Source organism: Idiotropiscis lumnitzeri, chromosome 8, assembly GCF_059441095.1.
Source record: "Idiotropiscis lumnitzeri isolate Australia: NSW breed Sydney's pygmy pipehorse chromosome 8, RoL_Ilum_1.0, whole genome shotgun sequence".
NCBI classification, from domain to species: Eukaryota; Metazoa; Chordata; class Actinopteri; order Syngnathiformes; family Syngnathidae; genus Idiotropiscis; species Idiotropiscis lumnitzeri.
The window spans coordinates 7920226-7947585 of NC_142398.1; the positions used below are offsets into that span (position 1 = coordinate 7920226).

Sequence of the window (27360 nt, forward strand, 5' to 3'; positions counted from 1 at the left end):
TTGCTTTCGTTTGAGTCCCAGTTACTGAAAAAACAAACTGAAAAATCAGCGGTGACATTTAACTATTAAAATGTGAATTTTCATTTTAATTTATAATATACGCACACGTGCCTGCAACTTGAGTTGCTTCAAAAGAAAAAAAATGTCTGCATGTCTGCGTGACTTCTGTGTATGTAAATGCCGGTTTACCTTTGGCTCGATGGCCTTGAAGGCCGGCTCGTCCTCGTCCACCTCGAAGTAGAGCTCGGAGGAGGTGATGGAAAGGGTGCCTCGCAACACCGCCGCTGGAGCCACCAGCTGGGCAGTTGTGCTCACGTTGACTGGGCCTGTTGGTGCATGGTGCACGCGCACGCGCACGCATGCGAATTCGAGAGGGAGCAATTATTTAAAAAAAAAAAGACAAAATGTAGCCATGTTAAAAATAAAAAGAACGATGGAATCCGACAAATAATCTCGTCACAGCATATACAAATATGAAAACAAGGGAAATAAACGACTAACAAATTCAAATACATGAAAAGAGAATATTAAAAAAAGCATTGGAGCGCCTACAATATTTTTCCAAATGTTCTACATGTCACAAGGCTCTTTCGCGTTTTTTTTCTTCAATTTTGCAGTGACTTAATTCATTTTCACCTATTTCATTTGTGACAAACGTATACGTTACAATGTGAAAACATAAATATGCGCACTCGGACTTTAATTAATTTCTCAAATCAAATGGAAATCTTAAAAAAAAAAAAACACCATAATCCCACTGCACATTATTTTAATAGAGGCCATTGTATAAACGGATTACATGACACAATCGGATTACAATATTTAATTAATAGCATTTTGATGTGAATAAGCGACAATAGCATCACATTGGATTTTTGCTGTACTCATAAATCTTAATCGAATACAGTGTAAATACATTAGTGTTATTTAAAATATGCGTGTTTAAACCCACAAACATTTCTGTAGGTCCACATGCACCATGTCTAATGAGAAAAAAAAATGTGCATTAACGATCTTTCCTCCTTTTTTTTTTTTTTACTTAATGTTTGAATTAATTTTCTTCTATTGTATTCCAAGCTTCCGTCTAATATTTGGAGCCTTTCACGCAGCTAACCTAATATATTATAAATACAATTGTTTTCGGTTGGTGGCTACAAGACATATTAGGAACAGCTCATGGTACAGGCACGGTTTAAATGGAAATGTATAGAACAGACGCGCAATGGATCCAGACTGGAGTGACATGGGACGGTCAAAATATTAGGGACAGCTCGCCTGATAAGTCAAATAGAAACGCATGACGGTAAATATATATATATATATATATATATATATATATATATATATATATATATATATATATATATATATATATATATATATATATATATATATATATATATATATATATATATATATATATGAAACTCCAATTGACACCCTCCATTTTTGCATGATATTCCGTATGAGCTTGTCAGAATATTAGGAACACTTGTCATCATGAAAACACAGCTGAACTTGAAATCCATATGGGTAGACAACTACCGTGTACACTGTAAAAACAACTCGTGTTTTTTTTCTTTTGGGGGGGGGGCACAAACAGTAATTCAAGTTGGAAGAACTTTCAACAATAAATCGACAATTCTGGCAACAGATTTAGATAGCACAACAAAGGAGGCAAGTTATTTGTTCCAAAACAATTTGCTGAGTTGCTTTCTGGAAGTAGGGTGGGAAATACAAGAGACAGACAATTACTTGTGTAAACTCATATTTCTTTCCTGCGGGAAAGGCAAATTTTACATTAGCAGAAGTGAAAATATTTGGAATTTAACTTAAAATGTTAGCAAAGTGTGTGGCTGTCAAATTTTGAGTTCAACTTTTTTTTTGGGGGGGGGGCAGTGTTATAACACCGCCTGGTACCTTACAATTTATTTATTTTCTATTGGCATACTGTGTAGGTTTTTAATATTTTGTTTATGTTAACCAAGTACATCAGATATTACAATATTACAAACAGCTCTCATAATAAAATGATCCAAAAATAAACACAGTGGGAGACAACCACTAACCAGCCCAATGAAAAACTTCCAATTAAATGATGTTTTTTTTTTAACAGTTTTGTTTGTAATATTTTAGCTGCCTTAGATAGCAAGTAGGTCAAATCATGAGTAAGAGCTCTCAGAATGAAAGTTGTGAACTATTCAGGCTGATGTTAAGAAAACCCCACCAGCACCACTCCAATTGTTTAGTTCTTTTTTTCGTACCGGTAAAGTTTTCTAGCTCTTTCTCCTCCAGAGATGACAGCGTGTCGTCATCGGCGTCCAGCGTGGCGTCGCTCTCGGAATTCTGGTGTGTCAAAGCCTGACTCTTGATGGACCTCTTGCCTTTCAGCACGTCGTCTTCAGACACTGCACAACAATAAGAGGACATCTGGGAATGCAGCATGCTTTATTACAATGCTCCTCAGCGTTTTACACCACATCAATAAATATTAAGGTCTCCAAGTGCCACAAAAATGACCAATATTAAAATATCAATAACAATGCACTTAAAAAAAAGCATGCACAATGATTCTTTCCAAATAAACTGCACATATGTCAAATACAAATTGTACTGAAATGTTTAAAAATAAATCGTTTTTAATGTTAAATGCAAACGTGCACGTTTAAAACAGATGGGTCGAAAATAACTCAATGTTGGTCAGAGATTGGACCAACCAGCAACTTAGGTCAATTTGACCCAACTTTCCAAGTTGAGTTACTTTGGAACCAGCAGTTTAAGCAATGTTCTTAAAAGTGAAATGCAACCAAATCATGCTTAAAAAATACTTATGCGTCACTGTAATTCTACATGTTTTATGTTAAGTATATGAATTGTCTTTGTATTTAATTGAGTGATTCTTTGGCGTATCACTAGTGGTCCGCATATCATACTTTAAGAATCACTGCTTTCGTATATTTTGCACAGAAAAGGCACATAGCGTTGGAGCAGGGAATAACAGGACTGTAGAAAATACTCGCAACTCTACTCGCATAAAAGACCAGAATTTAAATAATGCAATCATAAATAACTAAATAAAACATTTTATAAATGAAAAATAAAAGAGCTCCCTTAAGATATTTGTTTAGCATACAGGAAGTGCAGACTTTCATTCTTTGTTGTACATGTTTGTCGATGAGAGAGGAGCAAGGTTCAAGACTCCATGGACTCCGGGATGTTGAATTGTAATTTCACGATCACAGCGTGCATGATTTCACTCATGTTTCAAATCAGTTGTGTGTTAGCGAGGAACACAAATGGTTCAATTTTCTTGTCATATTTCTTCACTTCAACTTGACTTCATTTTTCAGGTCAGCTCTCGTTGCTCTCCATATCTCCTTCCTCTTCCACATCGGAGCAAGCAGTTAACGCTAATACCGACAATAATCTCTGCTCAGAAAAAAAAACGAAGCTGTTGTAAACATGTTGCCGGCGAAGGTGGAAGAACATGCGGCGAGCCTCCGCGACTGAATGTCATGGGAAGAAACGCTGTCAATTGTCCACTATGGGTTGGCATGACGTACGATGAATGTTAAATGATGCAAAAGGTGGAAAAGTAGAAATGAATGAGAAAATTAGCAGAGCTGCTGTGACAGGCTGCCAACTCACAGATGTCTCATTTCCTGGAGGATATAATGGGACTGTTAAATTCACATTTTTGGCATTAAAAGGTAAACATTGTCAAAGGAGTTAGGTAAACGTCTCAAGTGCTTCACTGTTGAACAATTCAAATATCAAATGAAATCAAATAAAATTTTTGGGGGGGGGGGAAACAAAACAATTTAAACAAATTAAAATTAAGTTAGTCTGATATGTTCCAGTGTTCCTGGTGAAAACTGAAAAACGGAAATAAAAAGTGAAAACTAAAAACAAATCTATAACATATCCAAAGTTGTATAGAAACTGAATGCAAAAGTTTAAAAATGCCAACATTTGAACGAAATTAACCCATAAAAAAGCCAGACTTTTTATCTCCACCGAGTGTGAAATTTGTGAGTGCATTTGTCATTATGTGTGACAGTAATGTTGATCTACATGCTATCATGCTTAGGTCACACCAAAGGAATAGATTAGCCTTCACTGAAACAGGACTGCTATTACAACACAAACACTGCAGGATGGAAATGCTAACGTGCTAAACATTCCCGTGCCGCACAACATCATGACGCTGCTCCTGTGTGTGTGTGTGAAGCCCTTTTGAATCCAGTCAGCCAGCGAAACATTGTTGTGTTGTCTTCTATCAACACCTTAAGGTGGATCAAGTAAAGTCAAGACAGAAAAGCAACATGCACAGCTGCGACGTGTGTCTTTGAAGAGTCAGGGGCCCGTGAAAAAAAATCTCTTGTCATGGAAAATATGCAGCCGGCTGATATTTAGAATGCTCTTCCTGTAATTAGGCCTCCCTTGAGGATTCCTTAGTTAGCAGTGCTGAAATTACTACCAGTGCCCCCCCAGTCCTAATACATACCACATGACGGTGTGTTCACACCAGGCCAGTGGGCATGAAAGACGGGGGGCTCCAAAACAGAGATGGATTTCAAGTTTGACGCCTTTCACTTGAAAACACAGCCCCATCCTATACAAAGGCAGGCTACCATGCAACCTGTTAAACGTCACAATTTAGTAAAATGGCATACAAAAGGAAACGCATTAGAGCTTTATAAATAGATGATTTCAATGAATTAAGATTTAAGTCATTCCCTCCATTATCAGGGTTCTTAACCTGAATTTTAAGATGCCCGTTTACAGTAATAACATTATTATATCCATCTATCTCATGCATATACTTTCATGTAGTGTTATAACTGTCCATATTGAAATGTAGTCAAGCATTTCAGGATTTTCCATGTTAATGTGTGCAGTAAACTGGACCAACCATATTTTGAGTAATAAACCTATTCACAACAGTTTTTTTCAAGGAAACTTCCTAGATTCATAGTGAAAACCAAAGCAACACCCTAATAACAAAAATGCTTTTGTATGGCAATCGCTGTATTCTTCGGGAATGCCATTGTACTGCATTGTTGATTGTCCGGTGAGCTGCTCAACTGCAGTTGTTGCGTTATTCGGCCAAATGCCTCAGTGCTGTGTGGCGATGCATTGTTTGCATAATGGGAAGCATCTGTTTGAGTGGCCAAAACAAAAAAAAAATAGGGCACGTAAATGGAGCAATTTCGTTCTGGCAAAGAGAGGGAATTTCAAGACAGTGTTGTTGATTGTTCTTTGCCACAAGCACTTCGAAGATCTGTTTTCTCAAACGTTTTACTTATGATAAAGGCTTCGCAAAAAGGTAGGCGTGATTACAATCCATTTTGACAACCCTGGGGTGTGTTGCGTCTATTGTGACAGCGTGTGTGTGACTGACGGCTGTGATGCATGTATGCGGAGTGCGCATGCGCTGAAGAAGAAAGGTGTGAATGGAGGAAAAAGGGGCGAGAGCGAGTAACGACTGTTGAGTGAACAAGGAGCTGAGGATGACAAGCGGGTGGGTGTTAAGTAGAGAGTTGAACAGCAAGTGTGTATATATACCTAAATACCTTACCAATGCCAATGTAGGAAACCAGCCCACTATAACGTTTGGTCTCAGTCCCAAGTAGATAATCTCACCGTGTGTCAGTTACAGCAGAGCAGAGGATCGAATTTAAAACAATAACGCAAAGCAAATAACCCCATCCTATGTATCTTACCATTCTTCCAGTCTCAACGAGCCTAGTCTCGACTCCATGTCCGGTACTTTAACAAAATGTCCTCCTGAGCGAATCGTCCGACCGGAATTTGATTTGACAGCCGCATAACATTTTTAATTATTATTATTAAAGGATTCATTATTAAATTAAAACAAATAAAAAAATTAAAAAAACACAAAATCAAATTATGTGGGGGGTGGTGTCAAATGTTGAATAGATTTAAAAACTACATTTAAAAAAAATGATAAAAGATAGAAGTGAACTTTTTTTTAAAAGAAATGAAACATATCCTGCCTAAATTACTAAATCACGACAAAAATATAAAAAAAATCTAAATCCAATACAAAATAAATGGGAAAAAAGGATCATTTAAATGAAAAAATATTCACTGAATTAATAATGGATTATAGGATACAATGAAAGGAAACAGAAACAGGAAAAATAAAACAGGAAAATGCAAATAGTCATCATACCAGACTGCCCTTAAACATCTGGCGCACCCCGTGGAGGGTGCTTGTGCACCCCTATCACAGTTGATGTGAGACAGTTTACAATCACATTACAGTTAAAAAGTTTTGTCATCATAGTTAGCAGTTGTATAAGTGTCAATTTACAATTACATTGGGTTATTGTTGATTTGAATTAAAGTAAAATTGCTGTTTGGCAAAGTGTGTAGCTGGGAACAATCATTGTCAGGTGGTATTAAATGAAATCTTAGATATTAGTATATGAGCTAAGGAATTTAAGATAAAGTATTATTCTATAGGATAGTTATAGTGGAACCAAATTAAGAATTTATGGTGACAATAACTTTTACAATACCTAGAATAACACGTATTGAATCTTAATGCAAAAAAAAATGAATAAAGAATATTCCTGTTGTTTTTCTGATTAAAAACAAGGAAAACAATTGTGAGAAAATGAATGTTAAAAAAAAGACTTGGAAAAAAATAATACCCAAAAACTGGCAGCGAAAACCATAACCAAGCACTACGATGACCAAGTTATAAATGTTGTTGACGGCCCTTTCAGCCTTATAAGCAAAGCGGCTAACGTTTCACTTTTTCTTGGTACAGCGATTAAATTGTCAAAAATTAGTTTTGGGATGACCAGTACAGAGACATTAGTCTTTAGGACCACCCCCTCGGTTGTGGCGAGGTGGTACTTTCCAGACGTAAACAGCCGACTGTGATTTACCGGCAGTCTTGTGACCATCTTGGCGCGCCATGAATGATGACAGTTGTTCGTAACGCAGAAATACAGCTAGCACCCCCCCCCAAAAAAAAAAACAAAACCTGAATTCAGGTCCATCCCTGTCTCCTGATAGGAAGCAAGAGGGTGTTTCTTTTCGCGACCACCCCCTCCCTCTGCCTGCCCCTCTGCGTGTGATGAACATAATTACAGCCAGATATGACCTTTACGCTCCGTGCTAGGAAACCAGGGCCCGACGTTCTCATCTCCAGTCGCGCTTCCGCAACAAATGTCGGGTCGGCGAAAACAAGACGAAAGGTTACATCGGAGGGGGGAAAAAAGTTCGAGCTATTTTAATGATATATTCCCAGGACGGGAGGGAGCGTACTCGGTTATTTTTACCTCTCCAATGTTGTGCAATGATGGAAAGGCAAAACAAAAGTTGGCCGCAGTTTGAGATTTCATTGCACTCAGATGGAATTCGTATGGAGGAAGCTAAGACCTAAATGGTATAATTAATAAATAAAGAAATAAATAAATATATTGTACGTTATATCTTATTCATTTAATTTATTTATTTGAATAAATAAATCAATAAATATAGTGTGTTATACCTCATTATATCTATATAGTGTGTTATATCTCACTCTGTATTTATTTATTTATTTTTTTAATTTATTTTCATGAGGCTCTTGTAGCTTTTGGACCCAGAAGCCACGTCTTTGTTAGATAGACATGGTTAAGCCAGGCAACAATGGCAAAACCTGGAGTGGAGCGCCTTAAATGGAAAAAGGTTTATAAAAAACATTGAAAAGATAAAAATGAAAAATACATAAATCAACCAAAATGTGAAAAACGCAAGTCCTTAACTGCTAATATGCAGGGGCCGACTGATAAACATTCAAAATACAATTTACATAAGAAATGAAATTGGGGGGGAAACAAATTCCGTAAAAAATATAAAATCTGAATATTGGGTGGGGGGGGGGATAAAAAAAAATTGAAAAAAGCATTGAATATGTGACTCCACAGGTGCCTAACTGTGAATATGCAGAGGTTGACTGGAGCAGGTATTACTAACAAGAACTTTGGAAATTTAAGATTCAATCATTTTTTCTGCTATTTGTGGAGATTTGGGAAGAAATTCACTATTCACACGGGTCACTCCATCCATAACTTGGGATCTAGGTTAGGCGAACATCTGCCAATTGCAACCAGCCGACTACACTGTCACAATCAAGTCAAAACCAAAAGGTAATCAGACCAGCATTTAGTTTGGGATAGCCAGATTACAACAGTTGTCCACATGGTGGGGGTGGGGTGCTATTAGTGTTTGGTGATGTGTCTGCTGCATGCACCACATGCATTTATCCGCACACAAATGAATGTGTAATTTGGCGGCTTGGTGTTGAAGTGCTTACTTGCATGAGACAGGGCTGCACCACAAAACAGGCTGACCAAAAAAAATATTGTTGTTCTTTGTCCTTTGTTGTATTTCAACGAATGTATGTCACAAACATGTTATTAGGCATATGGAAAGCGCTTCGTGACAGCTCCAGCTCTTGTGAAATGCGCTTTATAAATAAAGATGTATTGTATTGTATTCTATTAGGACACCAGTTTTAAATTGTGAAACACAATGTCTTGTTGAACGTAGTTGTGCACCTCTTAATTGGTAACTTTGAGCCACACTACACCCAAATGCATATTACAGAAGGAAAAAGGGAACAGAAATACTACTTACCACTGATACCAGCCACTGTTTTGCAGCAAAGAAACACACACAAAAAAAAAAATTTAAAACCCGTTGCCACTCAAATCTCAAGTGAAATCAATCTGGTACCTGCCGCTAACAAATAGCAGCAAGGCAACTCACCGTGCTCGGCAGCGGCCTTGAGCGTGGCCTCCGAGTGGGTGGATCCGAAAGGGTTCCTGACAAAGCGGCGACGCCGTCTTAAGTCGTCCTCCCAGTAGTCCAGGCGCCAGAACTCCCTGGGCCGGCTGCAGCGAGAGGTACAAGCACATGTGTGAGCAATTACCCAGCCAGCGTGCTCCGGCCCGGCCAAGGCGCTAATGCCGGGCCGAGCCCCATAAAGCCGCCATTGTGTGATATTTTTCGTCAAAACCTTCACAACAGCGATCACAAACGGCCGTGGACCGCGATCCGTGGGATATTTGGTACCGAATAGCACTGAGCTACCGAACAAAAAAAACAAAAAAATATAATTGATCAGTCTGAAAGAAGTTTATGTTGTTAATCAGGTGCATCTTCTGAGCCTTTGTAAAGGGTAGTAACAAATTCAGCCCATAAGTGAACAGGGCTCAACAATATAAATATAATATAAATATAGTCACACTTTAAGAATTGCTTGTTTTCAAACATTTCAGAAAAAAAGAAATCGAACATTTACGTACAGTATTTAATAGAATCATGAAGCATGCACATTGTTGTTCAAACTGTACTTATAACGTTACAGAGGCTTACAGTAAATTTGGATATACTAAACTCTTGCCCCATTCTGATGAACACTTGAGCCTCGCAAGGTGGCTCCCCAAAAAAAAATCATCAAAATTTTACTTGTTGAATATGTACTTTTATTTTGTGAGTTCAGTGTTCAATATGTCACATTCTGTAGAAATGTGAGGTTATTCCAACACTATGTGGCCAAATTGATGGCCTGCAAAATTATTTCAATTTTTGTGTGACTCCCAGTATTTGAATTGGTGATGACGACGTTACTTGGAGAACCAAGTATTTGTATGATAGTATTGTGGTAGTACTTGGTGTGCTGGCACACACCTTTCAAGAAAAGGAAAGGCGCATTTAAGAGACAACATCAGTCGGCCAACTTAAAACTACAGGTACCCTGTTCCACAATTTCCAACCTGTACGGCACGCATCGCCAAGGAAAGAGCAGTTTTTATTTTCGTACACATATTTTTTCACTTGTATGACTGTGAATAATGTTAAAAAGTCAAGTAGTCCCCACCAACACACACACACATTTTCTACATATACATCACAGTGAATTGGAAACAAAGATAGCGACACACAAATTTAAAAATGTCAATTATTTTGCAAAGTAGTCACGTGTTGAGTGTGTTCTGTTGGTGTGCAGGGGGACACGTTTTATGGTTTTAGCGGTGTGGCGGCTGATGGAGGAACCCCGGCATGCTTTATGCTCCAGCTGGGGGCGCCTCACAAATCTTCCTCTCTAATGGCAACGATCACACTGCGGCCTTTAAAAGAGCTTTGCGGGAGAAAATGACGACAATTTCTCCAAAACGGGCCTCTTAAAACCTAGATGTTTGTTTGGGAGGGGGGGGGGGGGGGGGGAAAGGAGCTTAAAAAGGGATCAGCATGCCTCAGCTTATGGATAAAACTATTAAGTCCTCAACCAAGGCCAGACTGTTTGCTCAGGTCAGATAGAAATCGTGAATTTTTGTAAAATGTCAGCTGGAGAAAACTACAGAAAATGGATAAGTTACATCATATCTCATTGTAGTAGCTTTGTGTTTGAGCTGCAAAATATATGGGAAAAAATATCGATAATGCAATATTGGCCTAGCCAAAATGCATAACGCAAGGACGATTTTCTTATGGAATTGTATTTTTTGTATCTGAATTGGACCAGTCTGACACAAACTTAAGTGTGCGTTTGCAACCAATAGTTGAACATCATCTATGGTAATTGTAATTAATTAGCTAAGAATACATTTAGCATGCTTATTTGGGCGCATGTAAAAACAATTCAATTTTAATTTCTTCAAGTAGAGGTTAAATATCGCAAGATTATCAATAGCTCCAATAAAAAAAAACAATTCAATTTTAATTTCTTCAAGTAGAGGTTAAATATCGCAAGATTATCATTAGCTCCAATCAAAATCCATATTGTACTGCTGTACTTTTTATGTGATTGACTAGCAGCCAATCTGCTGTGTACCAAACTTCTCTCACCAAACAGTCACCTGGAATAGGCTCCAACTCATGATTATCAAGAGTATTATATTATCTACTATTATTACTGTTACCAATATTGAATTTGAGCAGCTTTATATGAGATCATGAGTAGTGCCATGAAATACAAGTTTAATTAATTCCCTGAAAAATAGCACTTTATCACAGCACTTTTTTTTTTTAAATTATAATCAGCCTAATTACACAGAATGTACAGTAAATATTAACATAATTTAATCCGGCAATCTATTTCATTGTACTGCATATGGTGTTTTTAAATTTGGAATCATTTTATTCTTTTAAATATTTTAGTAAACCACATTTTTGACTTTACTTTAATTTTTTTTTAATGTGTTTAAATGATGTACCTTTTGGTTTCGCTGCTTTGTTTTTGAATGTTGTTCGCTGCTGCTGAGACTATTGATACAAACTTCTAGCATACTAATGATATTTTGCATTGTTTGTCAGCATTAAGCTGTGCACACTTTCCGAACAGTAAAGCAATGCTATTTTGAAATTACACCACAAGTAATTCTCTTAGATTCATGTTTAAATGGTAAACTCCAACTAGGAGTGGCATTAAACAGCTAGAAGTCAAATTTTTTAAGAAATGTGGCCTATTTGCCAAAATGGTGCTATAGTAAAGTGGGTTGAGTTGAAATATGAACTTGCAAGTCATAGCAAAAAAAAAAAAAAAAAAACTGCTTACGACCGACGGCTTGTATCTCAAAGAAATTGTAAACTGGGTCATTCGTAGCTCAGGACAACACTAACTGGCAACCTGGACGTTTCTGCCCCACTTTACTCACCAGTAACTATTTTGAGTCTTGAACCTTTCATGTGTGTCACTGCCATGTGTTTGCTTGCGATAGTGTCCGCACTTCATCATTCTGCCTGCGATGGTATTCATGTAAGAAAAATAATTATTCAATTCTGGATCAGGACACAACATGTCTCTCATCTTGCGAAAGGAGGTGGAAGGGGGGGGGGTGTTTGGGGGTGTCCTATATGCGCCCTGCACAATGCACATTAATCCATCAGGAGGGTGAAGTGGTGATCTGGAGTAATTAGTCATAGGAAGGATGGCAAAGTATGGGGGGGTGGGCGCGGGACAACCTCTGCCAGTGTCGGGGGTGAAGGGGGTGACAATGGGGGGTCCTTAATGACAGCGGAGCATGAAAGATACCTCAACCGCTTGTGCTTCCGCAAAGGTGATAAATTATTCAGCACTCATTCATCCTGCCCGGGCGTGTCCTTGGCAGGATTTACTACCGCACCGCCATCGCCGCCGCGCTTCAAAATAACAACAATTAAAATAACAAAAGGGGGGCCGACGTGCGGTGGATCACGCAGACCACTTTTGTGTAATTACTAATTAGTGCGATCGTAAAAAGGCATCTGGACAACCTTCTCGTTAAGTCACTCTGGTCTAAATACATCGCGGGAAGAGGCAGATTTATAAAGTCTTTGCACTAATGTCATAGAACAGTACATAACAGGACACACAATTTCGGCTCCCCCTCCAAAAAAGAAAAAAAAAAAGAAAAAATACAAAAATTGTCCGAGGTACGCAAAATGCTACCCACAGAATGTGAGAATGAACCACAGCTGGATTCTTGTCCATATCTCGGATGGTCAGATTTAATCAATAACAAAGAGATAAAAATTACAACCGGACAAGACATCCTGCGCCGGATGTGGCAAAGCAGCCCCAGAACACAACCTTCATGATCATGGTACAAAACTGTCCTTCAAAAAACATACTGCACCAATGCTTCGGACCACACTTCCTCTATTTCAGTTTTGAAGACTCACAAGATGAAGATAAAAGCTAATGGTCCGTCCACATTCAAGACTAGGCTTTCCGCGATCAGGATGTTGGAGCCAAATTCTGCATAATGACCTATCGAAGAGTCCTGTGATGACAGTCATATATACACAATTTTACGTTAATCAGTGAAACTGGTATCAGGAGGGCCATTTCTTTTTTTCACCCTCAACTTCCCAGGACCCTTCTTCCTTGAATGTGCCACTGAAATGGCTGCTTCAAACCAGGGTTACAATCGTTTTAGATTGTTCACAATAGAGCAGTTTCTTAATTCATTTTGACTTTTGTTTTTTAAATTCATTTAGTTCGTCGGTAGAGCAAGTTTGTTAGTTTTTATTTTTTGGAGAATGCTTCATTTTAGTTTACGGAGTATTTGCTGACTGCAAGATAATTAAAAAGGTCACTAAGAATTGTGAAATGACGAAAAGTTAAGCACAGCAATTCAAACATAAATACATTTGAATTAAACCCCGAAAGCTCATGTGTGGGAGTAATGAAAGACAGAGTCGCTGTATTTATAGTTCATTTTAGTCCGTTTTTATTTTATTTCACTAACTAAAGTTTTGGATTTAGCTTTAATTAACAAACTTTAATTAACTAATCTTCAAGCGTCCGGTTCTGCTGACTGAATTTCATATTGATTAGTCAGGTTGTTTTCCGGGGCTATTCTTTTTTGTTTTTATTAGCAACAGAGGTTTGCATGGCACAACTGCTCTTTTTTTTGGCCCTGAGTAATTTGCTGGCCTTAAACATAAATGCATTGTGCTTCTTCAACGTCCTCCGGTGGCCTTTTCAGTGTGTTTAAGACAAATTATTTGCCATCCAAGATTGGCAAAAATGCTCTTTTAAACGGCATGAAATATTTTTCCTTCCATTCCAGAACGTGTGAGCGAGTACGGCAAATGTCGGCGCTATGTAAATGATACGAGATGACCTTTCTCGCAGCGAGCAAGCGCAGCCGCTTTCATATATCACCACAAGTGACTGCACTTGGCCACAAACAGTCATACATAACCTTTTCCACTAAATTAATTTGGTTGTACGGTCAATGAGAGGCAAGGATTTCCTGCCCCTCGCTTATTTGACATTAATGCCGCTCGCTATTGGCGGCCCCCCTCAAATTGCTCAAATGCTGTCGACGTGCAGCGCAGGGATTCATTTTTTTTTTTTGGCGCCATTTGCATAAAGCGCGTGTTGGGCAGAAACGGTGAGATTGAGGATTTGTCATGTGGGGCGATCACTGCCATGCTCTTTTGACAAAGAGCTGCGGCAAAACGTCGCCAGACTCAAATTAAAAAAAAAAAAAACAGGCGCAAACACTTTCCCGCCCGAGATTGTTTGCTGTGATTAAGTCCCAGCCGGGTGATTTTCCTTCCATCTTTGAAAGGAGCATCTACATGTGTGTATTTTAATTCACCTTCGCTAATGTTTGGGAGATGAGGTAACGTTAGGGTCACAGAAACATTCCACTGGCTTCCAAATGACATCACTTGCTATTCGCTGCAACCTTCAAAGAGATCTTACTTTATTTTCATACACATTTTATTGCCATTTCTGGTATTAACTTGTCTAATCACCGAGGTTAGCCGTGTTTTTAATGAGATGTGACGGTGTAAAACTGTCATTCAAAGGGCCTACTTGCGCAAAAACGGTGAAGAGGAAAGTTGATCGCCCATACATTCTTTTAATTGAAAGTTGAATTGCTTCTCTGTCGATAAACTCGTCCAATGACAAGATTTTACAGTGTGTTAAAATATATTTGTGTAAAGCGGTCCTTCTAAGCTTATACTTGCACTAAGACTGGAGAAAAAAAACCTAATGGCCCTTACTTTAGTTTTAGATTTAACGTTTGCTTTCTTTCATTGAAGATGTCCAATAATAATAATAATAATAATAATAATAAAAATGTTTTTAACATGACTCTAAAACTGTCTACACACATACACACCTTTGCAAAGGCAAACAAATGATTGCTTGCATCTTTGGGACCAAAACTATTGAATGTAATGTAATATGTTGTTAAGCAAAGACAGTGAGTAAAGTCGATCACCCTTAATTTGTTTTAACTGAGATTTCAATTGCGATTCTGCTGTTAAGAGTTGTCTAATATTGTTTTAAGGTGTGTTTTGACTAAATAAATCAGTGTAAAGTTTTTCTTCTAAAGCGCATACCGAGACTAAGACTAAAGAGAGCCATTTGTGCTTACGGTGCTTTTGCTTTAATTTAAACATTTACTAGTGTTTCTGACATTGAAGATGTCCAATAATAATAATAATAATAATTGTGGTGCGCTTTTAGCAACTTCTTGACTGTAAAACGATCCTTCAAAGTACAGAGTTTTGCAAAGACAGAAGAAGAAACCCGATCACCGTCACTTTGATTTATTTGAAAGTTTACTTGCATTTTTGGCGCCAAACTTGTCTAATGACAGGGGTTTGTAATGCGTTTATATGAGATATGTCCGTGTAAAACTGTCCTTCAAGTCACATCCAAAGAAAGTGATACGGGAAGTAGTCAACTGTAGTGTGATTTTGGTGCCAAACATGGATAAGAACAGTCTCTTGGAGTACATCTTTTATTGAAAATTTGCAGCAACTCAAACACCTATTTCCCTCATGCCTCCCCGCTGCAACAAACCAGATTCAAATGATCAAAATCGCTATCGCTATCAGGCTCCTTCAGAGGTTGCTGATGAGCTGATCTTTTGAATGTGGTTTGTTGTAACAGGCAGAGATGGAAAACATGCAGGAAAGCGGCCCTCGAGGACCGCAGTTTAACACCTATGCGTAAGCATTCCATCAAAGCACGCACTCACAAAAAGCTGTCGAAGAGGAAGCAAATCCCCTTTATATGTAGCAATGCTATAATTTGTGACAAAACCTAATAATCTGATATTTTTTCAAGGAAATGGACGTTAGCAGTTAGCACAGAATTGCTTATGGTTAAATGCAGCGATTTTCTGACAAGGAAAGGCTAAATGATTTGACTTAGTTCCTGTGTTTCCTGCACAAGTTTGAACACACAATCCCAACCAGCAGCCACTGCTGCCAATTCATTCCAATTCATCCAAGAGCTTTCAAAAAGCACTCTGGACTAAAAAGATGCACTAATGTGGCATCCAAGCAGCTTGTGCGGATCAAAGTGCTCCCCAGGGTGGGAGGCAAAGGGGTGCCCGGTACCCCTACACAAAATGAAAGGATGCAAATTGAGCCCTAATTATCAGCAGCTTATTGCGGGCCTTTACAATTAGCAGCAATTACACTCGGTAAAAATTGAGTGTCAAATTACACAATTAATTATCATGACTATTTTATCAACTGTGATGTTCAAAACATCGGAAATATTGATCAAAGTTGGCAAAACGTTATTGTATCCAATCGCGTGAACAATGGTGACAATTATTTGTAAATACAGACGGTGCTGAAATGGCACCATCTGTATTTTTGATGAAGCGTCACATTTTTTCCCCCCCATGTTTTTGACAACAGGCCGTTATGGCCATTTATCACCACCGCTGCCGGGTAATGAGGGGCATCCGCCGGACCGAGGTTGCATAATTCTGCCATTACTGGCCCATTTTAATAATCCCCCTGACCTCCAGCTTTCAGAGATGCTCTTGAACAGCGGTGACAAATCTGACGGCGCAGCCCTGCGTGTCCGTCACACCCGAAAAGTAAGCCAAAAAAAAACGGCAGAGGAGCTCAAGGTTAGATGTGGCTTATTCCCTGTGGGGGATAAAAGCAAGAATTACACAACTCTATACCATCATAATGCTGCATTGTTTAGAATATGAAAAAGTCTTTAAACAACATTGAATGACAACAAGAATGAGCAGAAATGCCATCACATCATCCAAATTTAAGCGAGAAATACCATTTTTGTCCAGGTTGACATCTCAAGTCACTATAAATACGCCAAATTTGAACGCAATTTAAAAAGGAAAAAAAAAATGTTCTCAGTAGATGAGCTGAACTGCGCTTAAGTCAGAAAACTTCCTTCCTGTACCTTCTCCCCAAAATGCCTTCTTCAAATCCAAAATGGAAAACATATTGAACTTCCACCTGATTTTGTGTCCATCGGTGAAACAGCTCATTTCCTAACAAAAAGTTAGGTTCACACCGCAGGCGAAGGCGATCCAGATTGGATTATGTTGCAACCTGTATCTGATTTTATTTATGACTGTTTGAACAGCTCAATTCCGATTTTTTCAAACCCAACCTGGGCCACTTTCATATGTGGTCCTACATCGGATACATATTGGAATTTTTACAATTGGGCCGCAGTCTGAACGGCAAGTTTGCATATATTTGACATCTGGAGCCTAAAATACGTTCCGTGTGTAGTGCTGGGAGTTGAGAGATCAAATCTGCAGTTATTTTGAGTAACAGTATTCCCACGTAAGAATAAAAGACGTTTGGGGAACGGATGAACGGATGGACGGATGAACGGATGTATCACTCTCATCTGAAGTTTTTTTTTTTTGACAAATGTTCTGTACTGCAAAAGTTATGACACAAAATAAAATAACTGGTTTGTCTGTTTTCCAAAACGATGGTGTTGTGTGGGTTGACGTCGTCATTCCAAGAAGACTAGTTATACTTAAGAATTACAAAAAAGACAACACAAAAAAAAAAAATAATGAAACCTTCTTAAAATAAAAAAATCAACTAGCGTTTACAAAATGTTCAAAAACAGTAAAGTTAAACCCTGAGACTCTTCTTGCACGGCTTCTTTACGTGTCCCCAGCAAAAACAGAAAGCGCTGGATTCCCAAGATAAAGGCCATTTTTGAGGGGAGCAAACAGTGAAAGCAGCAAAATAAATGACCTGCTGGCGCTTGGGCGTAATTACAGCTGCGGTTGAGTGTACCAATCTATCAGGAGGAAGAGAAGGTGGTGAAGGTGTTAGTCAAAGGAGATAGCCTTTGACTAACTACTGGCCCCTGACAATCGATACGCGCCACATATTGCACGTGGCGAGAATGCGTGGGTGTGTGTGTGTGTGTGAGGCTCCTCAATGGTTTTTCATTCAGATATTGATCAGCCCACCTTTTATCGTGACCTTGGCCATATACTTTCTTAAGGGTATATGAAACTCATAAATCTGAGAGTTGCAACCCAAGTCCACCCGAGAGCAACCATCTTTCATAGCGCCATGTGAGACATTCCGTAGCTGTTAAGCAGACCAGGTTGAAGAGGGTCCAAAGACATTATTAAAAGAGCATGTTTCTCAAGTACAGCGGTGCCTTCACTTACGACTTTAATTTGTTGCCTCAAAACACTCATATTTTGAACCATCTTTTCCCTGTTGAAACAAAAGAAAAGGCCATTAACCCGAATCAGAATCCAAATCACTTTTTTGTTGTTATACCACTGGCTACAACGAAATGGAACAGACACCATCTGTTCGAGAGAAAGAAAAAACTATGACCAACAGGGGGATACAGAATGGGAGTGCGTCGGGTCACCAGGGAGGGGGAAAAAATGACCCCAGTGTGAATTCCTGTTTTTGCCTACTTTAAAAATATTGTCCAATTATAACTCAGGAGTATTTCTCTTTGTTTTATGTTTAATTTTCCAATAACCTTTGACTGAGAGTGTCAATAAACAGCTTGAAACAAGTAGTCGGCCTCTTTTTTGAAGACGAAATCAATTTCTGGCACTCACTCGTGAGTCCATGTACAGCAGTAACGTTTTTTGCCATGGCATTTCTGTCTGCCAGATCGAGCCGATATGTTGAGAGTGATGATCAAAAAATGCTGTGATGAGGAATCATTTGATGCATACCAACTATTCAACTACAGCTGTACCAATAAAGTCCAAAGATCCTGAAAGTCCAAAAATTCAGAATCTTAAATAATGGGAAAAAACCACCCGATCGTTCACACTAGATTGTTGATATAAAATGAAAAAGTGGCCATGCTTACGGTGTTTCAAATCATGAAATGAAAGCAAAATTCTTAAAATGATGATCATGCATCTGTAAATTTAAAAAGCTATTTTTTTCATTATACTATTAACATGAATTAAATCTTTTTCAAAATGCACAGAAGGAAGAAAATGTAAAACTTCAATAAGATAACTTGGAAAAACAAATCATTCTAACAGCCAATCGTGGAAAATATTAAGTATGCCGACACAAGACGCAATTTTAAAATGCAAAATTTAAGTGAATTTTTGTGACCAAGTTTTTCCAATTTATAAGAAGACAATGAAGATTTAAAACAGTTTGATGATGTCATTACCAACGGCTGACCACTCTTTGAAACTGACTGTCCAGCAGATGTGCTACACAAGTGGCCAAAATAATCACTGACAGCCATTTTAAATTGTGATGCAAGCCGTATGAATTGCCAGGGTTTATGATACGGTCAAAATAATGAAAACAATAAACAGTGTCCTTGCTTTATAGCATGATCATCCATTGAGAGTAAAATGACATTTTGTTGTATATCCACAAAGCTGCACAAATCTATCCAGTTTTTTGGGAGTCATGCTGTCTTGGAAATATAACACTGTCACATGAGGTAAATACCAAAATTAAAAAAATTAAAAAAATCATTAAGCAGAAAAAAGTTCCAAATCATTACAAGAAGAAAATGATTCTGGTCATTTCTTGATGACATGATCATCCATCTATACTATGAATGCGAATGAAAGCATGTCATCATCAAGTAGCTGTTGAACTTCACCTCCATTCCAAATGGTTGAGCAAACATTTACATCTGCAACGCAGCTTTTCCGTCGTGTTAACATATTAACATATGGACATCCTCAGCCGTCAATACGCTCCGCCATGACACGTTGTTGCAGTTCCCCTGCAGGCCCCCGGACCACTGTATTGTATACATAACGAAGGTAAATGTTAACGTTTGGGGCTATATCGTAACATGTATCCACGAGCTTGGTCGTCCGGTAGGATGCTCGCTGTTATTTTTTGTCTGTCAGATGTCATAGAAAACATTCTTTTTGTCCCCAACTCAGTCTGGTTCAATTAGTGTTTAGTTTGGTTTACAAGCGGAGCAAAATACATCAGGTTCCGACGGTTCAGTCACATGAAAGGCAGAATGTACCGTCACAGATTTTTTTTTTTTTTTTTTTTTTTTTTTTAAATTCATTCACTGCCAGCCCTGGTGAAAATGATTTTTGCCGTCACTGGCAGTGAATGAGATGTGAATGAGATTATAATGAGTTAATTATTTTCCAATTTTCTTTTTTCGCAGTTGGGCCGGGGTCCACAGTTCCCACAAAATCTCAATGAAGTCATTTTCCATATTAAAAAAAAAAAAAAAAAAAAGAATTTTTCCAACAAAATGAAAATGAGGTCACAAGTCAAAGCAAAATCTTTGTAGAATGAAAGCATTTCCAGAAAAAAATTGCACATCAGGTCACTTGTATCTCAAGGCACCACTATTCAGTAAATGCTCATCCATTAGATGGTGGAAAGTACAATGAACCTGAGTGTCCACCTAAGTGTCAAGGCTTCCTGTGAATCTATCATCTTTGGGTTCAATAAAAACAGGTCCAGGTTTAACACTGCAAGTCAATATCTGAGTAAACTGAGATGAGATCATAATTTTAGCAATTATACTTTTTGTGATATTTCTTTGGTGGTTTGTTGTCTTGGGTTAATAAAGGCGGGCAAACACTGGATAGTTAGGTCAAAGGTTGAGTTTTGGGGAAGATTTGGGCCATTACCAACGGTCGCAACAAACACTTCCTACGTTTGCCAAAGATTATTCGTATTTCCAGTATTGTCTTTGAGAAAGTGTGTGTTTGCGTGTAACTCAGATTTAATTTGATTTGACGTTTATGAGAAACATCTGCTTTGAATGTTTTTTCCTCATAAACATGTAAAATAATTGAAAATGGATGGTGCTGCTGTACATGATTTAAAATGGACCTAAATTTGAGAATATATACTCGTTTCCCAGCTGTTCCACACGCTGACTCTTTCAGCCCGCAAACAACACCGCCGACCTTTTCACATGCAGATTTGTGCACTCACTAATGTACACTGTGACCAGAGGAAAGGATGTTGTCTTTAGCTCCACTTTAGATGAATCTCTAACTGTGCCTTTCATCCGTCCTCTCTCTGTCTTCCTGCCCGTGTCGTGTCACGCATTTCCGAGGGTGCGTGTACACCAAACACTGATAATCTCCATTGACGTGGCAAAGTCCTATTTCCTTTTTCAATCCTGCGGCGGTAGCACCAAAAAAAAAAAGAGAAAAGAAAATTGCACGCGAAGGGTCGGCGTAGACATAGTGCAGGCCACGGCTTGAACGCGTGCGATACATTCACAATTATGTATCATAATTGTGATTTAGGTCTGGAACGGAGAAGCGTCCCGGGAGAGATTCTTCAAGCTGCCGTGGCTTCTCATGCGCACATTTGTCTTGTGATGGGAACACGACTGTCCTCGCCGTGGAGTGTGCACTGTCTACAGGAAACTCCACAGCAGAAGTAGGAATCTCAGCAAGGACTTCAGCAAGATAATCACGGTCAATCCTCAAAACAAACATCAACCTTGATGCCATGCTTCGCTCTTATTAGAGGACGACATAGGCAAATAAACATTGCAATCTCGTGTCGCACATCAGGATAGAATACTTGCTTTTGATTGGGGTTCATTTGGCCGAATTCCCTAACTAGTACAGTGATTCTCAAGTTGTAGTGCATGGACCAATAGTGTTTGTAATTCCAAAGCGTTTTCTAAATTCAAAAAATGGTTTTCTGAATCAGGGAAAAAAAAAAAGGTTTTGGGGTTTATTTTCTTGTAATATTTTACTGTCCATATTATTTATCCCATGTGGTGCACATCTGATGAGGATATTCAGGTTAAAGCAAAAAGAACAAAAAAATATTCAAAAAGTACTGTAAAATCTATCCCACTAACTTTGAATCCCTCTTGTCATATGGCCCGAGTCTATTTGACTGTGTCCCACTTCTTTCTCCAGGGGGAATAGCGGGAAAAAAATGACACAGCCCAGCATGAAACATGTAATGCTAATATCAATAGTTGGTCCATTACAGGTCAGCTAACTGTCCGGCAGAGCGGTTACAAAGCTGTCCATTTCCCATCTTGCGATCAATACGGGCCATACTGTTTAAATTTTGCCCGTATTGATTTCCGCAGCGGCGCGCCGACCTCGCGGAGCATTCGTCTTTTTCTGAAGGGGCGGAAGATTTGATTTAGTGGGGAAAAATTGGAGTGCACATCACAAAGATTTTTCGCCGGGCGGGAGTGTGACAAGCCAAAAAGATGGATGTCCCTCGGCTGGGAAGCCTCTAGCCTAAGGGTGTCCATTAGAGCGCCTCCGCTGCAGAAAATGAGCTGCTCGTATGAGGGAGAGGAAAAGGAGGAGGTGGGGGAGACGGCACGGAGGTGAGGAGCCCCGGAATAAAGCCTGAATAAAAAGGGATGCTGATGTGGCCATAAAAAAGAAGTAAAAAACACCAGAGAAATGGGTTGTATCCCTTCGGGCGTCCTCTCGAGTTGTTCAGGATAATATGTGAATCATAAAAGGGAATTGCTCATTAAAACAATTAAGTTTAATTTGTGTCATTTGGAGCCGTGTGTCCTCAATTGCTCCATTCTGCACAAGTACCCGTCACCCATTTAGTGTACACTCGGAACCCCTGAGGAGCCGGTACCCTGCGAGCAGTACCAGCTAGCATGGTATTAAAGGTATATATATATTCAGATTTTTCAGTACGCAGAACAAATTAGTTAAGGGACACAAAGTGTAACTTGCCTGAGAGATGCTCAGCAAGTTCTAGGCCTTCTTTGTTCAGGCTCCAGTACTGTGAAATGCCCTATCTGCAAAGAAATATGGCGGCTGCGAGTGTAGAAATGGTTCAAACTTGACTGGAGACGCATTCACATTTGGCCTCTTTTACTGCCGCTTTTCCACTCTCCTCCCAAACTCCTATCCTGCTTGCAAGGTGGGGCGAAGTGGTGATCAGAGAAGTGAGGTTGGTGCTGTAAATATTCTGCATTGACATAATGGGACAAATCCTGAGGAAGACCACTTCCCTGGAAGTGTTGCTGTAAATGATTCTGAATCAGTTGACTCGGAGTTGGAGTTTACATGTTGAAAAGCATTTTTATGCTATTTCAACATTAAGGGCTATATGTAAATAAACTTGACTTGCTAGTAGTTTGTAATGTTTAATTTTGAATGTCATTAAACCTGCTAGATGACTGATCAGTTTTGGTTTCAAAGCTGAAACCAAGTTGTGTTCAACCATGATTTTGTCAGGCAGACCGTTTCATCAGAGACAAATCCACGGTGGAGGTCTGATGGTGAGCAACAACAATCGTGAACGCAAGCTATATCAGTCAGCCTATTAGAACACAATGAAGATGAAGAAAAAGGAGGAAGTGTACAGTGCCTCCCCAGACACCGCATGGTGACGTCCTCCGTCATACTGTCCGACTTTATGAGCACGACATTTACTGACCCGAATAAACACGGCGTGGATAGACTACATCAACGCGTACAGTGCATAATGTTTAGTTCCACTCCAGGAAGCAGGACAGGCCGACATGTATGGATGTACAGGTAGAGTCTACCCGTCCGCTTTTCCTGACGCGGGACGTGACAGACGTTGGCGCAAAAAACGACGGATGATGCTTTTTGTCTGGCGGGTGGGAATCCTCAACGGACGCAAAGCGCACAAACATAAAGACGGAGGGGTGGTGGGGGTATTACAATACAATTCACATAACGCCTGTTTCCTCTCGAGGCCGCGGCTGCCGGGAAGCTGGATATTAAGACACAAATTGCGTTCAGGAGGGTCACGGTGATATTAGACGTCGGCAGCAACTCCCACCAGCCAGTGGGGAGATAATATTTTCATTCCACGAATCGTTATTGAAGAGAAACTTTGGGGAATATGTTTTTTTTTTTCCTATTTTTTTTTTAAATGGCAGGTGTGTGCAACAAAATAGTTGTAACGGTGGCTGCATATTGTCTTTGTTTGATTTGATGAACGTCTTGCTAAGAGGCTGTGGGTGTGGGTGTGTGTGTGTGTGTGTGGGGGTGTGCGTGTGTGGGGGGGTGTGGGGGTGTGTGTGCGTGTGCATGGGGGTGTGTGGGTGTGTGTGTGGTTGCAGGTATGAAAATCCCTGACATGGGGCTTCAGGTGTTCCTTTTTATCTACAATTTTCTCTGCACCAGATGTTCCCGCAATGAGAGCCCCGCTTAGCGCTCTGTCGCTCCAGTGCGAAAGCCGCGCTACCTGACCTTCACAGTAATTGACCAAAAATATTGACGTAACGGCACCGGACTGATTGTGATTTATGAAAAGAGCGCCGATGCTCTGAGGCCCCGCGCCAATGGCTTGACGCGCCCATCGGCGGCCATTAGGAAAAGCATCAATAGTCGCCACGGTCGGTAATGGGAGACTTTGAGAACAGCCTTTGTGCCCGCACACTGCAGAAGAAAATGCGAACAGGAAAGAAAGCGACGTGGACATGGAAGTACAAGACGATCGAATGGATGGGAAAACAAAAGAGGCTACAAAAAGAGTCTCGCTGGAGATTGCAGCAGCCTAACAAGCATCATCAGATGGCCATTACACAAGGGGAGGCATCACCCAGTTGAAACATAAACCTGGAATTATTTTTTTTTTAGCTCGTTTCTGCATTCGCCTTTTCTTGTTCCCAACAAATGAGCACAGAAGGTAAATAACATGTACCTGCCAGAGGACGCTCCCCAGGCTCCGTGTTTGTCGGTGAGGATGTTGACGATCTTCTGGATGAGTTGCGTGGCGGTCACATGGTCTCGGTACTTGGCGGCGCGGATCAGGTGGTCACACATTTTCTCCTCGTCTCGCTTCTCGGCCGAGTACTGAGCGCAGCTGGACTAGAGAAAAGAAACAAAGAGGAAAAAGAGGTAAATTGTTAAACAACTCTGAAACAATCCCACTTAGGTTTTTAAGGAACACACCACATTCAAGATCCCAACAGATGTTTAGTTTGTATACATCCTCCAAAAATGAGCACTACGTACTATGATCACACCATGAACAAAAAGGCAATAACACTTGGAGCAACCTCAATCTAAATGTCTTTCAAAAATATATTTAGTTGAAAAAATGACCACCAGGTGAAAAATCTGTCACTGCATTTTCCAAATGTTTTCAAGACCCCCTTCAAGATATGGAAAGCCGGCAAATTCCCATTCCAAAAAAAAAACTTCACAAAATAAATAAATAAATAAAATAAAAATTAAAAAAAAAGGAAAACACATTTTTAATGTTTGGGTATGACCGGAATTTCTTGACTAAATAAAACACAATTTTGCAAGTTTAATGGCGCAGTTACCTAACATTTTAAGGGACACACCCCCTTCAACATTATTTAAGAGAAGTCAAATCAAAAAAATATTTAATCAGCAAACGTGTTCAATATTTAAAAATCACAATTGTATTATGTGTTATTATATTACATACTTTTCACCAATACGGCAATAACATTCCTCATCTTACGCGGGATCGGAAGTGTGCAGCAGGGCAGTTTGTGAATTCCTGGTTCTATTTTTTTGTTTGTTTAAACCAAATCTGCTAATGAGCCGTTCCAAACTTCAAAGCCACACACCAATCAATAGGGATGGTGCATCCCTCTTCCCACCCCAAGCAGAGCCTTAAAAAAATAATATTAATTTGCAACCCCAATTTTCATTTAATGGGTGTGAATTACGCTTTTTTGACAAAAGTAATCAGAATTCTCAAAGTTTAATGGAGACGTTCCCAAACTTTGAGGCCACGCACTACATTCAACATGCTATCCAAAGTGGCACACATGCTCCCACATGCAGAAAAAAACCTTGAGAAATAATTTAGCACATGAAAGTCATTATGGGGAGAACTTAAAACTGTGTAATTACTCTAGCATCCTTGCAGCCACACAAAGAGGGCGCACCCAAGCACATCCTCCCCCCCAAAAAAAATGTTTCATATTTTTCTACACTTGACAATGGAAAACCAGTGTACCTGGATGCCATTACAGTTTTAATCTGGTGCACCCATCATAGCACTGCTATTTAAGAATTCCTAGTTAGCCATGGAATTTCTCTACGAAAATGCATCCGGTTGCAGTGTGAGAAGGGGCAACCAAAAAAAGAGCAGGTTGGGTCATTTCAGTCCAGGCGTCATGTTGATTAATAACAGTGGACACATGGCTACTAGTGCCCTGCGGCACACCCAATCACACCATACCAGGGACATTTTTCTCTGTCGGAATATGTTATTGGGACTGAGCCTTTGAACCAGTGCTTTTCCTGTTTGGAACCAGTTTGCAACGACAGTGAAGAGCATGTTGACTTTCCACGTATCCTGTAATAAAATTAGTCTTATTAGACAATGATGCATGGCAGACGGTTAAAAAACGCATTTCCCAAAAGTTCACTTCATAAATTGCTTCCTCTTCATGTCTGACAGAAGATCCATAGATATAAATCACATTAGAAGAGGCTTTTTCTGCGGGTCTAAGCTCCTTAATTATCAATCAATGTCTCTTTGAACGTCATCAGCGTGGGTCTTGACCCTGCGGGTAGGCATGATGAGCAAAGGGACTACGACGGCTGGAAGAACGGATGGCTGGATGAACGTTTGGAATCCAGGCCACAAAATGGTGGCTGCGAGTGTCATCTGTCTTCATCAGAAGAAGTCCAGGCACCAATGTAAAAAGCAAAATGTACACAATGTGTCAAATGAAGGAGACGGGATATTTAAATTCAAGGCCAAGTTTGCAATTTGCACACAGGTAATTAAGCATCACCCATCTGTCTTTCCTAACCTTTACTGAGTCAAGATGCATATTTTACATTTAAAAAAATACACTAAAATCTCACATGAAGTAGATTACACAGAATTACAAATTCCCTCAAAAGATGGAGATGGACCTCTCGTCGGAAGAGGCGTGGAGGGAAATAACGTCGCGGCGTGGGAAGCAAGGCACAACTCGACAGGGTACGGGACACACCACAAAGGCGAAAATCCGTGAGAACAGGAACGATCAGAGGTGGAAGAATGTTTCAATTCTTGCATTAGCTTCACTAGCTGACCGCTGCGGTTACCTCGGCGCTTCCGACGTAAAGGGCATGCGTGAACGCGGAAGAGATCAATCAGAAATGGCTCAAACGCACTCAAACTTCCAAAGTATTGTTGAAAAAAAATCCAATCAAGATTGGCGATCCTAAATCAGCAGAGACTCAGTCAGAATAGCACCAAGCACTGTGGATAGAAAATAAAGCCAAGGTAGCAGGAGCATCAACACACACACTGGCGCACCATCCTCCATCATCAAAACGTAAATATAAAGCATTGCGTATATTTACATATTACAAATATCAGAAATTATATTGTTTATTTTTAAATATAATTACGATTACCCATCATAAATATAATATCAAACTGAATATTAAAGAGTTAATGATTGAATAAGTAAACATGAAGCAAATTAGAGTTGTGGCAATATTTTCTATATTTTTGTAATAAACGGGAAAACACAGAGAGGTGAGAGACTGCATAGAGCAGATGAGATTTTCTTTTCCAAACAAACAGAATTTGCTGTCACACGCCAGATAACTTGCCAATCAACCTTGTGTGATGAGCCACATCCTGCTTCACTGAGTAGAAAATGAGTGAATT

General features: G+C 39.5%; 1 protein-coding gene across 6 annotated transcripts in view; it reads right to left on the reverse strand.

Annotated features, from left to right (window-relative positions):
- Positions 1-27360, reverse strand: part of lrba (LPS-responsive vesicle trafficking, beach and anchor containing) — a 199502-nt gene that overhangs the window by 80626 nt on the left and 91516 nt on the right. For 4 of the 6 annotated variants that reach the window (XM_088302311.1, XM_088302310.1, XM_088302309.1 and 1 more), the window contains exons 36-40: positions 24406-24572; positions 8794-8918; positions 8662-8676; positions 2265-2408; positions 190-326 (exon numbers count right to left, since the gene is read on the reverse strand). In XM_088302311.1, the coding sequence (XP_088158437.1) occupies positions 190-326; positions 2265-2408; positions 8662-8676; positions 8794-8918; positions 24406-24572 (588 nt within the window). The remainder of the gene's footprint in view (positions 1-189; positions 327-2264; positions 2409-8661; positions 8677-8793; positions 8919-24405; positions 24573-27360) is intronic. The other 2 variants (XM_088302314.1, XM_088302313.1) reach the window with 1 other exon arrangement.